A 15,916-nucleotide genomic window follows, 5' to 3' on the forward strand; every position below is an offset into this window, starting at 1 on the left:
TTTATTAAAAGAATTACACTATTTACAATTTTAACTATTTTACAAATTAATATGTTTTCTTCAGTATTTTGCCTCAAAAAAGTAGAATTTCCTACAGATTTTTAACTGTTTAATATCCAATTTGCTATATATAGCTATAATGCAACTACAATAATAATTATAAACCTGAATTCTTGCTTACTTTAAAACTACGCTATGTTGACATAAATCAGACTTTTTAGTTTCAACAGTTAAGTAACGTCGTAAGAAATGACCATTGAATAGTCAAAACATCACCTGTCAACGAATAAAAAATATATAAAAAATAATTGTTTTTAAGTTTTAAGTTTAAAAAAAATAAGAGTTTATAAATAAAATAAGTCAAATACTTGGAAAATTACTTTAACATAAAAGTTTCAAAAAGTTTAATTTCTTTGAAAGAATTTAAATTACACAGATTGACTTTGAAAATGAGTGTACACGTTAAGCACACTGAAAGATTATGTTGTGAGTGTACACAATTTTGGTAAAGAAAAAGAAATGTATATGAATATTAATTCATATTTGGTATTCGAATTATTTACCAACTCCAAACGTATATTGGAAAGAAGCATAATGTAACATTATTTTGTCTATTATGTTACAATTATATAGCAACAATATTAATTTTATATCCTTTCAACTATATAATGTAACTTATGCATTACATATTATACATTTATACACAAGCAGGTATGAAAACGCCTTCTTTCGTAAATCGGTTTCTATCAAAATTCAAACAATGATCCCTTAATATTTTCCAAACGAAAATACTATTAAATATTCTCAACAGAGAGCATTTTTATGTTTAAAGCAAAAAAAAAAAAAGGCGGAAAATGTAGAAGGGTAGAGTAGGTAAGTGGCAGGTAATCCACGAAAAGTGGCCTGATTCTACTCATTTAGAATGCCAGCCAGGCGTCATACATATTATTCAGATGGTCTTGAAGACCCGAGACGGTCTTTCGTAGTAGACTACGCTATTAACGGCAATTTGCGTAACTCAACTATGGTGCGTGCAGAATAGGGTACCTATAGGTACTTACGTGTGAATTGAGTATCAGCCGTTAATATTTCACATTGACTTGCGTAAAATATAGAGAATAAATTAATTTGGTACTTACGAGTGTGCACATACAACAAAAATAATATTATCATAATAAATAATATATGATTGTAATTTATTTAAATAACCAGTATTTATAGAACAAAGTCTTGACCTATATTTTCGGTTCTTAACATATCGATATTGATTATTTTTGTTACTATGAAGACAATATTAAAAACTTCGATGGAATAATAACTACCCGAATAAAAAGGTGCAATTATAATTTATAGTTCACCTTTTATTTTAGTAAACATACAATAATGTCTAAAAATTGATATTTTTAGCTGGTTTATACATAAACCTATAGCTAAAAAAAAATATTTATTTAAACAATGGGGACCGGTATTCAATGGTGTATGGTTTCCTCGTATTCTAAGTAAAATAATGTATTGAACATTTACATGAAAATATATTATTTATATTAATTACAAGTCTAAATGGTTTTAATTAAAAACAATACAAAATACTTTATTAAAATGCACAATATGTTGTATAAGTTAAATATATATGGCTTTTTTAATATTTCAGGGAAATGTAATGCAACAACTACTATCATTCCACTTCCTTTTAGAGTTGATCACAACTGTACCCTTTATTTTCACAGTTAGTATTTATTATTTATTTGTAATAGGTAATGACAGATATATGAATAAAGCAACTGTTTTGTTATTTTACAGATTTTCCAACCAACATTGATCAATCTTTTCATACCAGTGTTTTTAAACTGTTGGTTGGCGAAAAAATCCTTAGAAAATATGTTTGTCAGTGAATATTATACAATTTACCGTAATTAATGCTATTCGGTTTTTATTTTGCAAATTATGTTTTAGAATGATCTTCACCGTGCTATGCAAAAATCTCAATCAGCACTGTCCCAGCAGTTGATGATACTTTCAGCCACGCTTCTTTGTTTAGTATTTACTAGGTGAGTTCTAGATTATAAATATAGGGTAAAGTTACAATCGTTTATGATTATGTTGGTTGGGTTGTGTATAGTGTATGTGGTATACAGCATTTCCAAAGAGCTGGACATCGGCATTTGAGCCTCTTCCAGGCTACTTATTATGTGGTGGTCACATTTTCTACTGTCGGATACGGCGATTTCGTGCCTGACATTTGGCCTTCCCAGCTCTATATGGTTGTTATGATATGCATAGCACTCATCGTTCTTCCAACACAAGTACAATTTAAACACAAATTCAGTCAATTCCACTTTTATGTCGGGTTGCATGAACAATCACTAAATATTTAACAATCAATAGTAAGCTAATAGTCCCTTAAACAAGATTTAGTGGACCATTATTGGCCGATTAAATATTATTGAACCATTAAATTCATACATTAATTGTCAAGCAACCCGGTATTAATATTCTAATAAATTTAATTTTAATCAATATATATTGTGTTTATTATTTTAACTAATAGTTCGAACAATTAGCGTTCACATGGATGGAAAGACAGAAACTCGGAGGTTCATATTCATCTCATAGAGCACATTCTGAAAAACATGTAGTCGTCTGTAGTACAACTCTTCAAGCTGACACAATTATGGATTTTCTAAATGAATTTTACGCACATCCATTACTTCAAGTTGGTGTATTGTCATAATATTAATCGCCTCTAGTTTTAATTAAAAATCCATAGAAGCAGCTACATCATACGTACCTGTAGTATGTAGCATAATATAATAGCTACATTTTTAAAGTTTTAAGCTTTAAGGTGGAAAATTTAATTTGTTGAACAACTAAACTATAATGAGAGGTAACATTTACTGCCACAGTGAATGTTAGAATAAAATAGAATTCTAAACTATAATGCATTTCAGTAAATTTTCTTCTTATAAATAGCGTAATTACAGCCCAATTAAAATCAAAATTAGAAATGTTTTTCCATCTTATTTTTATCTTTGGTTTTGATATAATTATTTAAATGTGATTTAAAAGTGCGCCTTGTTAACAGACATTGATTTGAAGTAGAGTAACGATTTTTTATACACTTATGTAAATAGTAGATATTTATGTTAATAAATTGTTATATAAATCATAATTTTATTATTAATCATATCGAATAACGTGTACTTCATTATTATAGTTTGAAACTTTAATGATTTAATTATAGCACAGTCAGGATTTTCTGACTACAGATAATTTTGAATTTTTCAGCATAATATTGATTTCATTATTATACAATTCATTAACATTATTGCATATACACGGCACATTTGTGAACGATGCCAATTTATTCTATAATTAATGTTTAATCCAATGTATTTACTACAAAAACATACATTATACTTTGTTGATCTAGTTTAACTTATATATTGAACAATATTAACTAGCTACGATAAAATTTTATAAATGAAGATTAGACTCCAAAAATTAATTAAAACTCACTTATTTGATATTAAAAAAAAAAATACGTGGTTTAAATTTAAAAAATAATAATAATGTATTTAGGTACCTTATTGGTCGTACAAACTAAATATTATAATATACAAATTTGGGATCCAACTTGTGTTTATTTTTCAAATCAAACTTTTTAGCAATGGCTTTGGAAGTTTGAATCCTGCAAGTACTAGATCTTACAGGTGTATCAAGAAATTAAATAACACTATTAAATCTTTGTTTCAAAAAAAATAAAGTTTTGTTAAATAAACTGACTTAGTGACTTGTTGTATTGTGATTTAAACAATTTATTACAATGGTTATTTGTACAAACTTTATCATTAATATTATTATTATCAGGACTATTTTGTGGTCCTATTATCGCCAATGGAACTGGACACCACAATGAGAATGATTCTCCAAGTACCTATTTGGGCACAACGAGTAATTTATATCCAAGGGTCTTGTTTAAAAGACGGAGATCTGTCAAGAGCTAGAATGAGTGACGCTAAAGCTTGCTTCGTTTTGGCTGCTAGAAATTATGCTGACAAAACTGCTGCAGTAAATATTATTTTCTATTAATTAATGTATTTAAAATACAATTGTAACTCATGATATATATTAAAAGGATGAACACACAATCCTACGTTCGTGGGCGGTCAAGGACTATGCTCCAACTGTTCCCCAATATGTTCAAATATTTCGACCAGAAAATAAATTACACGTAAAATTTGCTGAGTTTGTTGTATGTGAAGATGAGCTTAAATATGCTCTTCTTGCTAATAACTGCACATGCCCCGGAGCATCTACACTAGTAACACTTCTACTGCATACTAGTAGAGGGCAGTAAGTATTACTTTTATAATATTAAAAATGCTTCCAATGGCTTAATAATAATAGTTTCACTGTAAGACGTGCTAACTGCTAAGTAACATTTATATAATTTGTGTACAGGGAAGGCCAGACTTCGCCTGAGGAATGGCATAGGCTGTATGGTAGATGTTCGGGAAATGAAATCTATCACATACTTTTAGGAGATAGTAGATTTTTTGGTGAATATGAAGGCAAAAGTTTCACATATGCAAGTTTTCATTCACATCGAAAGTACATCACCACAATTTAACATCAGATGTAATTTAAACGGACATTATAACAATTATTCAATCTTAGGTTTGGTGTATCATTAGTGGGCGTGCGGCCGGCCGATTTACCAGAGTTTTATGAAGACACAATTCTTTTAAATCCTGGGCCTAGGCATATAATGAAGAAATCTGATATATGTTATTACATTAGCGTTAATAAGGAAGAAAATTCATCGTTTGTGGTTTCAAATAATGGTACCGCGCCTTCAAAACATCTTGATAGTATGTTAAACAATGGTGAGTTGATATTATTTAAATTTTACCAATACCAAGCTTACATACAGATCATAATATAATATTTTAATCAAAAATATATTTGGCCTTCAGATAAGCCCACTGAAGTTCAAAAAACTATTAGGGAAAGTTACACGTTCCAAAACAAACAAACTGAAGAACCGACAATCGTAGGTAATCATTTGAATATCCCAAAGCCAATGGATATGAACCCGAATTTATTGAGCCCTGAAGTGCTAGGTCAAAGAAGAGGTGATGCCGATTAACTTAATTTATAGAGAAAAAAAATCAAACTACTCTGTGTTTAGGTAGTCGCCGTCCAAGTATATTACCTGTGGCTGAAAATATAACAGGTTCGTCATTAAACATATCTGTACCTCCTCCAGAAGAAGATGGAGACGAAAGCGAAGACGAGCTTGAAGATGAGGTTCCGTGGAGATCGCCAAGTGAAAAAATTGCGTAAGGATATACAAAATAAAATAAGTTACAAATGTATGATATATTTTATAATTTTCAAGCATTTTGATTTTGTGTGGTTGTTAGTATGCGCTGTATCCTTGCTTCAGGGTGATTACTGATTTGAATAATATAACTGGCCGGATATTGATCAAAGTCCTGAAATTAAAATTCACAGTTACTATAACATATAATTATTATACTCGTATATTGAACCAATATGTTGCAGTTAAATATTTTTTATTTGTAGTTTTGATTGGTTCAAAAAAACTAATGTAATATAACAAGCTGATTCACACAATCAAACATACAATTTCAAAAGTAGTTTAGTATAGAAGTTTATAATTTAGTAGAAAATGAAAACATTATCTCAGTAAATATGTTTAATAAATTCTTGGGTAAGGTAGGTATAAAGTTTGATGAACCCATTGAAATAATATAGTAAAACTTCCTTATCTTTATTTTTTTTTTTACTGAACAAAATAAAGTGTCCCTGGTGTATCAAAAATATAGTGGTAGAAAAAATCTGGAAGAAAATATTTTTATGTTCCTTATTATACTTGTAAAACAAATATTTTAAAATACTTTGAAGCCAAAAAAAATGAAGAATACACAAGGTACATACACATTTAAACCTACGTCAAATATATATGGGATTATTAATTTAAGTCACTACGTAAAGTTTCTTGGCAGTATACATTATACAGTTATTGATATTACTTCAATTTTGAACAATGTTTTAATAATGTTGTTGTATTTTTACTTTTTTTATAATAGTCGCTTTCGATTTAATGTAAATTTATACTTTGAATACCTATATTGAACTTATACAGTGATATATAAAATAAATTAAAGTTCGGAAAAAATATATATGATATAAAACTATTTCCCTGCTTTTAGTTCTTTTTATCATATTTTTTTGTATTAAAAATAAGTTTTACCAAAATATTTAAAAGGAAAAGAGATATTGTTTGTAGTTATTGTAAATATTATTTAGCTTAAAATTAACTAAAAATAATCTAGGGTAGGTAACATTTAAAGGATCGTACTGAAAATGTACTAAAATAATGACAAAACTAGTTATTATCCATTTTTGTAACATAATATACAAAGCATAAAGACGAGTTAATGTTTATTAGTTTTACATACATTTTCAACATTGTCTAATAGCTATGCCAGTCTTTATTAATAATGTCCACTAAATTTAATTTTTGACAAAAATATCAACTTTGACACTATGACAGTAACACAATTATCTTATACATACGTATTACATAATAATTATAATCACACCACGTTTTTTTAAATAATATGATATGACATAGGATATTTTTACAACTAATTTTTATTAGTTTACAATATAAAATGGTCATTTTATAATACATTTATTTATACATTATTTCATAATATGCGCTAATAAACATTTACGGAATGTAATCTGTGTGGTGGAAAATATTATGTGTTGTGTATATAAGTATTTGCATTATGCACTAGGTATTATTACTAACTGAAAAATTTGAAAATAATTTTATTCCATTAGGTTTTCTACGGTATAATATAATATCTATAGGTAAACGATATTTTCCAATAATGTTTACTAGTATAGGACTTAAGTATATGACTGTAATTATTTTGTATCTATAAGATTAAGCTTATGATATACTTAAACACTTACAACACACATGATTTAATAATAGTTATTCTTTTTCTCGATATGAACAATTTTAAAAAATAAATTATATGAAAGAAACAACATTATTACATAGTATTTAAGCATAATGGTAATATACTTTAACATTTTATTTTCACCAAAAATAATTCAACGCTACCGATTCCCTTATCTGATTGAAATGTTAATCAAAACTTTTTTGAATTTATTCTATTTTTTTAGTATTTTCTCTATCGCTTACGAAATGCAGTCAAGCTTTAAGTTCTCGCAACATATTTGTATGACATTGACATTTAAAATATAAAAACATTTTTCATAAATACATTTTTACCTTTATCAAGCTCAAAAGTAATATTTAAAAATAAAAACTAATATCTCCCTTTAACTTTCTATATTATATTTTAGTCAGATAAAACCTTTGACTTAGTAATATTTTGCATGTCGATTTCGTTTGTACATTGTTTTTTTTTCGCATGTTTGTTAAAAACTCAGATTCCGCGTTACAGCGGATGGTGAGGAAGACGTTTACACACAGCCTGTTTGGCATGCTGAGTGGACCAGGCAAGTGTTTATGCAACGTGATGCAATTCTGTTAAAAAAATTTTATACAGTCGACCCAAAACATCATAAATGTAAAACGTGTTATTTTTCGGTCACACGTTTTTTTTAAATTTTAAATTTTTTACTATTTTTATAATTTATTTTCTTATATAGGATAGTCAAAGGGTTTCCACCAGTATCACCGTACATAGGTGTCAGTCCCACATTGTGTTATTTATTAAAAGAAAAAAAACCACTTTGTTGTCTACAGCTGGCCCAGGTAAATATTATTATGAATATTATTTTTCTATGACGGTATTTAATGTACAAGTTTAGATTTTTTATAAAAGAATTGTGCCTCAGATCATTATATTATCACGCTGTCCTTAAAGTTATGAAGTTTTATTGAAAGTAAAAATTATTTTTAAAATTTTATGCTTATCATTTCTAACCCAAAATACAGCAATTGTTATTTTAGTAGGTCCAAAATGATAGAAATTACTATATCGTCAAATATAATGTATAACCCTTTATAATATTATTAAATCTCTCCAATATTTTTTTTTCTAAGTAGCTACCATTTTATACTATGCTGTCAAGTTTCATTAATTAAATTAAGATAATTCGTGAGCTAAATATTCTGAAACTAATATGTTATTAAATATAACAGTGAACAGTGTACTTATTTTATTTTTATAAAATAATTAGTTTTCGAATCTTCTGAATTCTAGTTACTAAATTACTTTAACTTAAATGCATTATTATTAAATTATTTAACCAATAATAAAGTAAAGTAAGGTTTAAAAATAAAATTGAATAGTTACCGAGTATGATACATATTTTTATACACTATAATAATGCTTATAATTAATATATTTATTTATTTATGGTTTGGAATTTTTTATTTAATGTCATAAAAAGAAACAATATAAAAATTGCATAGTATTATTATATGGTATATCAGCAATTAGTTTACTAGGTAGTCATTTAAATTGTATGCACAATTATCGAATTAAAATCAATAAACTTAATCAAATTTTAATAATAACAGGTATGTGAGCACTGTGCTTATCGGAATGCCAATGACTACAATTGGCAAAATAAAACAATAATTTTAGCTGCCGATTACGCGTCCAATGGAATTTACAATTTCATCATACCACTGAGGGCACACTTTCATCCGAAAACGTCCTTAAATCCGATCATCATACTATTAGAACGACGTCCGGATATTGCATTTTTAGACGCCATTTCATACTTCCCACTTGTTTATTGGATGCTGGGATCCATAGATTGGTAAGACTGTTTAACAATAATTAGTATAAAAAGAAAAAAAGAAAATGCCTAGACTGTTTATAAATATTTTAAGATTTAATGAACAACAGTAGGCAAATCAAACGTACGTATGATAAACATATTGAATAGAATACTACGCGGGCCGTATAAAAACACCCTTTAAAAAAAAAAAACATTTGCAACAAATGATTGCTGGAAACGTACATAGTTATATGTATACCAAATTTATCTTTCTCTGACACAGTTGCGACACAATGAAAATTGTATTTGTTTTCCTTTTTATTTTCATTTAATTGTCCAATAATCCTGGTGCTGAGGGCCGCAAAAATAAAGAGTCGAGTGCCGCGCATTTGACATTCCTGATGTGTAGTGTATTAATGTACATGACCTCTTTGCTTATACTGTAAATGGTGTCATAAATCAGATAAACTAGTATTATACACTGTGTGAAAATAAATAAAATATATAAGTAATAAATATATATATACAAATATGAGAAACACACATGGCGTCATATATATTATGATCATATTGTATAGTAAAATAGTATAATAGTATATATACATTGTTTAGCTCTAGAAAAAAATGATTTCGACAAAACGTATTATTATAATATATATTATGTTTGTCGTGTCTGATACTGACAGGATATTCAATACGCGAATAATCTGACAGTTTGATGAATTATTGATAAACAAACTTACTATTATAGGTACCTATTTCATATTTGCTGTAGTATATTAGGTGAATGGATTTATTATAAATGGATAAAAAAAAAGTATCTTACAACTTGTATGAATGCTATAGGCAGCTGAATTTCATAAAAAATATGATTCGATAAAAATAAATCCTATAATAGTTTTATTCAAGCATATAATATAGGTATTACATTGACGAACATTGATAAATGACTTCTAACAGATACGTTATGGATACAACTTAATTTGAAGACAAGGCTAGGCAATAATTTTTCACAAAAAGAAAATTTAATTGAATCAAATAAATATGCATCACAACATTTAAATATTATAAACTATTCAAATATAATATAGGTAGTCCACTTGTACAATGACATTATGTCATAATTTTTAGTTAAGAAACTACTGTTCTAAAGTTTTGACGATCATGAAGCAATAATGAAGAATCTTTCGGGTATCAAGCACTAACATTTGGTGATCAGTATTACATACGAGAAACACTAGAAAGCATTGAGCTTTCGGATTCGCGCATTTGATAGATATTTTATAGAATATAGCCCCATAACATGTTAACTTGTATTATTCTCATATTAATCGAAAACACCTATTATTTCAACGTTATTACAGCACCCAATAACGAACCGCAATATCATGATTGAAATAATATTATCATTATATATTCACTCAAGTTATTACTTATTAGTTATTACCTATCCGTGAAAATAAGTAAACGAAAAATCCATCAATCATGTATTATCTTAATTTGATTTAATGTGAAGCAACATGCAGCATTGTATAACTTAACCTAACTTAATTTAGTGAAGCTACGTGTAATATTTTGTGTAATTAAATGAAAATGGCAAAATGAATTGAAAAGTTCAGAAAAATATATGGAATATAATGTGTTGTCAAACGTAATCATACGTTTTAAATAACAATTATCATAATATGTCAGACATTTTCTGACAATACGAGAATTAATGTTCCAGATTGATGAATACATGGGAAAAGTCTATAATTTAATTATATTTACTTGTACTGTTTACATAAAACTTACCGTGTTATTCTACAGCATATTTATACGAGTTATTTATAGTTACAATAATATAATTTTCAGTTTGGATGATCTCTTGAGGGCTGGAATATTATTAGCAGAAAACGTAGTAGTTGTAAATAAAGAACTATCAAATTCAGCTGAAGAGGAAACATTAGCAGACTGTAATACCATTGTAGCAGTCCAAACAATGTTTAAGTAAGTATTTTCCGTTCGGAAAACATTAATATTTCAAAGTAATTTCTTAGGTATACTATAGAAACTTGTTTCAGTTACATCAAATTGTTTTTGATCGTTCAATAATATAATATGTACATTATACAAATCCAATTTAGAAATTGACTATAAAAACTTTGTTTTTATTGAATGCATAAAGTTGCCACACCTATGATAGTATATGTACCTAAATATATTTATCATACATGTGATTTCATGATTTTCAAAAATATATAGGTTCTTTCCCAACATCCGTAGTATAACTGAGTTATCTCAGTCATCCAATATGAGATTTATGCAGTTCAGAGCACAAGACACCTATGCGCTGCACTTATCAAAAATGGAAAAAGTAAGTACGATTTTCTTGAAGCCAGTGCCCTTATTTCTCATATTATAGATTAAATTAAAAATAATCAAGTACAGATCACTTTCTTACAAGTTGACACTACTCATTTTAAATATAAAATGAATAGCATAATAGATGCAAATATACTGTTGATATCTATGTTGATATACATTGCAAACTTTCAAATTCTAAAAATGAGGCCACTGACTCGTGGCATATTTTTTGTATCTAGATCTATTGTATAGATATCTGTTACATTATGATATGTAAATATTTTTAATATATATATTATACATTTTATAATAAACATAAGTAATAATTATTTAAAGTGTTAATCGTTATCAATTGAACATTGTCAGCGTTCATACAATAACAAAATTTACATATTATGTTAATTATGTGAGAAATACTACTCACCCGAATTAATTTATGACTGATTATAACATAATTATTTTAATAATATTTATTATGTGACTACATGCGCTAAGCACGTAAACATTTTTGCTTGTCTAAATATTTTCATACACAACACTCTGTAAAGGGTAAAAACATTTTATTTTATGTTTAAGATTACTATACCTAATACAAAATTATTGGAATCATAAAATCGGTTTAAAATATTAAAATAACATTTGATAGCAATTGTAAGACATTTCATTTTTTTAAATCATATTATTCTGAACTAAACTCTGTCAATTAAATTAAATTTAAAGCCTTTAAACGACGCTTTTTTTTTAAATTTAAAGTTGATTACGAAAATTATTAACTTAATAAACATTTTTTAAATATAGGAAGGATGTCTAATATAATGATCTTGTCTTAAAATTTGAAGTCCGAAAGTCCCAAGCTTAAGTGTTTTAAATTTATATTTACTTACATACGAGTTCAATTACTCATAGTTTCCAGTCGTACGTTTCACATTTATAAATAAAAACGATACCAATATTCTGAATACAAAATAAAACTGAATACCACACTTAATTATTTCAAAAGTATCAAACCCATAAGTAATGCATGTAACTAAGTATAATGTTTTAAAGGTATATAATATTCGAATTTATTGTAATAATAGTATAGCAAAATGTGTTGATTTATGTTTTTTTTCCAAATATAGCATGAAAAAGAAAGAGGCTCACACATATCGTACATGTTCCGACTGCCATTTGCGGCTGGTTCCGTATTCAGTGCCAGCATGTTAGATACATTGCTATACCAAGCATTTGTAAAAGATTATGTCATCACTTTTGTGAGATTACTGTTGGGTGTAGATCAGGCTCCTGGTTCTGGTTTCCTAACCTCGGTAAGTACCCATTATCTATAAAATGTCCTTAATTTAATTTTTATAAGTGTTCTCAAGCCTTAATAATAATTAATTCAAAATACAAACAATTACATAAACATAATAATTTACGACATTACGATTTACAAATATTATAAGCGTAAAATACAGAATCTTATGACTAACGTAGCTCAAAAATCAGGCTCATAAATTTGTATGTTGTATATTTTCATTAAATTTAGAATTATTCATGTCTACTAATGTTGGACAGACAAACCATGTATACCATAATAATATAACCATCAATGCTGTTTAAATAGATGAAAATTACAAAAGAAGACATGTGGATACGAACTTACGGTCGTCTTTACCAAAAGCTTTGTTCTACTACTTGTGAGATACCTTTAGGAATTTACAGAACTCAAGACCTATCGAACATAGAATCACCACCGGTAAGTGCAATTCACTCAATTAATACTAGTAGATTTTTCAATAATTTGTTTGATCTTTATACTAATTTCTTCACTGAATGCCAACCAATGTACACTTTGAGACTATCAACTTTCTAATTACCAGTTTATTCTTCTGTAACTTACAGGATGCATGTGGTACAGACTGCGATAAAATATCTGAGGTATGCATCTATAACTAACATCTATCAATCATTATGTATATTAATTTCACTAATGCTTTGTATTCTCACTTGGTCCTAAACTCATATCGCTGGCTTATTTCCTAAACATAGGGTTCGGATCACGAAGCTTACATGCCCATTCCGACTAACTGTCTACCTAATTGCCACAGGAACCAAAATTCTGTAGTGAGTACTTAAGTAAATAGTAATAAATAATACCTTATAAATTAGCAGAGTTTTAACAAATATAACAAGAAATCCATTACATGAAATTGATGACATCAAAAGTAATGAATTATTATATAATGAATTAACTATATAAATAAACTAACTTTTCCATGGAAATCTATTTTAAATGAACATAGACATACTAAAAAGTTTAATTAATTCAAAAACAAAACTTCACATTTTATACACATCAATTCTTAACTAATGTAAGTTTTAACAACCCTTAAAAAAAGCACTTGAAATGTCAATTAAAGAGGTACGTAAAATTGAACAAATTGAAAATACAACTCAAACTTTATAGTCACAATATGAATTTAAATATAATTTTCTATCATAATCTCAAGTTCTAAGAATACAGCATTTTGAAAATATAAAAATATATGAAAAAACATGATACTGGAATTTGATTTATCTAATATATATTTTTATATTATGAAATTCAATCATAAAATGTTTTCAAAAAATATGTATGTATGTATGCATTATAATATTAAATAAATATATAAATATAAATATTCAGATCTATTCGACAAGATTGTTAGACCTGTTTGACTTGTTTAATACAAAATCATAATTACTACAAAAATTTGAATTCAAGAAATATCTCAAACAAATTTATATGTTTCATTAGTCTTACAATTTGTGAAAATGTAATACAATTTTATATTCTTAGTATATAATATTGTAATATTATTTAGTATTATATTTCACATAATGTTGAATATTATGTGTTGATTATGAAAGTCACACTATCTTGAATGATGAAAAAAAGCATAAGTAATAATGCATGTCATAAACTTATTTTAATGCATATTGTTGAAAATTGCTTGAGCCATATTATGTATTATAACAAATATGATGTTAATCTTCATAACAGATTAAATACAATCGCACAATATAATTATTCAATATATTTTTCATATTATATGTACTAGAAATCTTATCTCGAATGTGCTTTATGTATTTGGTTGTGCTAAAATGTTATACATCTTAGACTGACAATAAGTAGATTATATTGTAACATTATTCATAAACTATTTTTAGTATTTAGATAGAATATTAAGTTGATAAAATAGAATTATTTAAATATAATAATACATTATAAAATTATTTTTAAAATCTACATTTTTGTATTTATTCATAAGCTGCAGGTTAACATTGATATACATAATATTTGTCAATAGTTCACAGTCAATTTATCATTGCCCAATGCGTGAAAATAATTATCTAGTAGTCAATGTGTATCGGTTAAGCGAGACAATTTCTAGTGTGCAATTTAAAACGAAACTTTTTTTTAACTAACATTTATAAAGCTGCTATTTTTGAATATGGGTTTAAATTGTGTAAAAGTGGAAAAGGCACACAGGCATTCTAGTAGATGAAAGTTACATGAGTCACGCATAATTTCTGCCTTCAAATATAATTAAAATTAACCCAAGATTTTCTTCTCTTCCTTTGCTCTTAACTCAAAGGTGTGCCAATTAATTAATACAATTTAATTATTATAATTTATCGTATACTAATACCATGCTTATTGGTGATTATTTAATATTTTGTTTTAAAAAAGTAGGTAAAAATGAAGATTTAAAAGGAGGAAATGGCTTTATTTATTTTAATCTTTCAATAAATTCTCACCAAATCCCAAACCATCAAATATCAGACACTAGCAATATATATATAAATATTATATTAATATATTGACCACCACCAGCTATTCAGATTGACCCTATTTTTGAATGATTTTTAATATCAGTATATGATGCATTAGAACATCAATAGTTTCTAAATTTTTTTCCTGGGCCTGAACGAGTTTAAAAGTAGAATTTAAATAGCTATTGAATGTCTTAAAAAAAAAAAACAATATACAAAACCCAAATGATGAAGTTGTTAAGTAAGTAGGTATTTATAACATATTTTACAGTATTCAATATTATAAAATATAATATATTAAAGAAAAAAGAGTATGCAAGAAAATAAAAATGAAAGCCCTTTCGTTATATTTTGTAAGAATTAAAACATTTTGTACTAAAAATTCGGACAGTTAGATAAGTGTCACATTTTAATAATCTTTATAAATTACAGTCTAATGCATGTTTTTAGTAAATTAAAAATCGATAAAAAAATTACATTTCAGGTAAAATTCCAAATAAAACTCAGATTGCAGAGTCATGGCTGGGCATTAACGATTTAAAAAGTTAAAATTAAGTCACTTTTAAGTAAACTACATAACGATTCAATTTTTTTAGAAGTAAAATCTTCTAACTTAGTAGAACTTCTAGTAACTAGGTTAACAAGTTAAATATTTTCCCTTGTTATGCAGCAACTTCTACACACTATTATAAATTATTATGAATATTGACTATAGTAATATTTATCTACGTATGGTATAACAAATGTCAATATATTATATATTTTGATTTTCATCACAATAATTAATGTACAATATAATTAAATACCTACATATTTTATTATTATACAATTGTGTATGTATGATGTATCATAGTATTAATAAACGAAAACAAATCTATCTATTGATGTAAGACAGTTAACAATAGTATTCATTTAATTAGACAGGTAGTACCTATGCAATGGGTTACATATTGCTTTTCAGCATAGA

At 26.8% G+C, this 15,916-nt stretch overlaps 1 protein-coding gene across 5 annotated transcripts in view; it reads left to right on the forward strand.

The window, feature by feature from the left end:
• LOC111040396 (potassium channel subfamily T member 2) overlaps positions 1-15,916 on the forward strand; it is a 175,206-nt gene that overhangs the window by 153,822 nt on the left and 5,468 nt on the right. For 3 of the 5 annotated variants that reach the window (XM_022324303.1, XM_022324305.1, XM_022324304.1), the window contains 20 exons: positions 1,652-1,726; positions 1,801-1,884; positions 1,954-2,048; positions 2,120-2,303; positions 2,549-2,713; positions 3,868-4,068; positions 4,136-4,353; positions 4,462-4,611; positions 4,678-4,886; positions 4,977-5,135; positions 5,192-5,342; positions 7,501-7,569; positions 7,723-7,828; positions 8,600-8,844; positions 10,660-10,794; positions 11,050-11,161; positions 12,273-12,458; positions 12,758-12,889; positions 13,036-13,071; positions 13,183-13,257. In XM_022324303.1, coding sequence (XP_022179995.1) covers positions 1,652-1,726; positions 1,801-1,884; positions 1,954-2,048; positions 2,120-2,303; positions 2,549-2,713; positions 3,868-4,068; positions 4,136-4,353; positions 4,462-4,611; positions 4,678-4,886; positions 4,977-5,135; positions 5,192-5,342; positions 7,501-7,569; positions 7,723-7,828; positions 8,600-8,844; positions 10,660-10,794; positions 11,050-11,161; positions 12,273-12,458; positions 12,758-12,889; positions 13,036-13,071; positions 13,183-13,257 — 2,787 coding nt within the window. The remainder of the gene's footprint in view (positions 1-1,651; positions 1,727-1,800; positions 1,885-1,953; positions 2,049-2,119; positions 2,304-2,548; positions 2,714-3,867; positions 4,069-4,135; positions 4,354-4,461; positions 4,612-4,677; positions 4,887-4,976; positions 5,136-5,191; positions 5,343-7,500; positions 7,570-7,722; positions 7,829-8,599; positions 8,845-10,659; positions 10,795-11,049; positions 11,162-12,272; positions 12,459-12,757; positions 12,890-13,035; positions 13,072-13,182; positions 13,258-15,916) is intronic. The other 2 variants (XM_022324306.1, XM_022324308.1) reach the window with 2 other exon arrangements.

This window comes from Myzus persicae, unplaced genomic scaffold (assembly GCF_001856785.1).
Source record: "Myzus persicae strain clone G006 unplaced genomic scaffold, MPER_G0061.0, whole genome shotgun sequence".
Classification (NCBI taxonomy): domain Eukaryota; kingdom Metazoa; phylum Arthropoda; class Insecta; order Hemiptera; family Aphididae; genus Myzus; species Myzus persicae.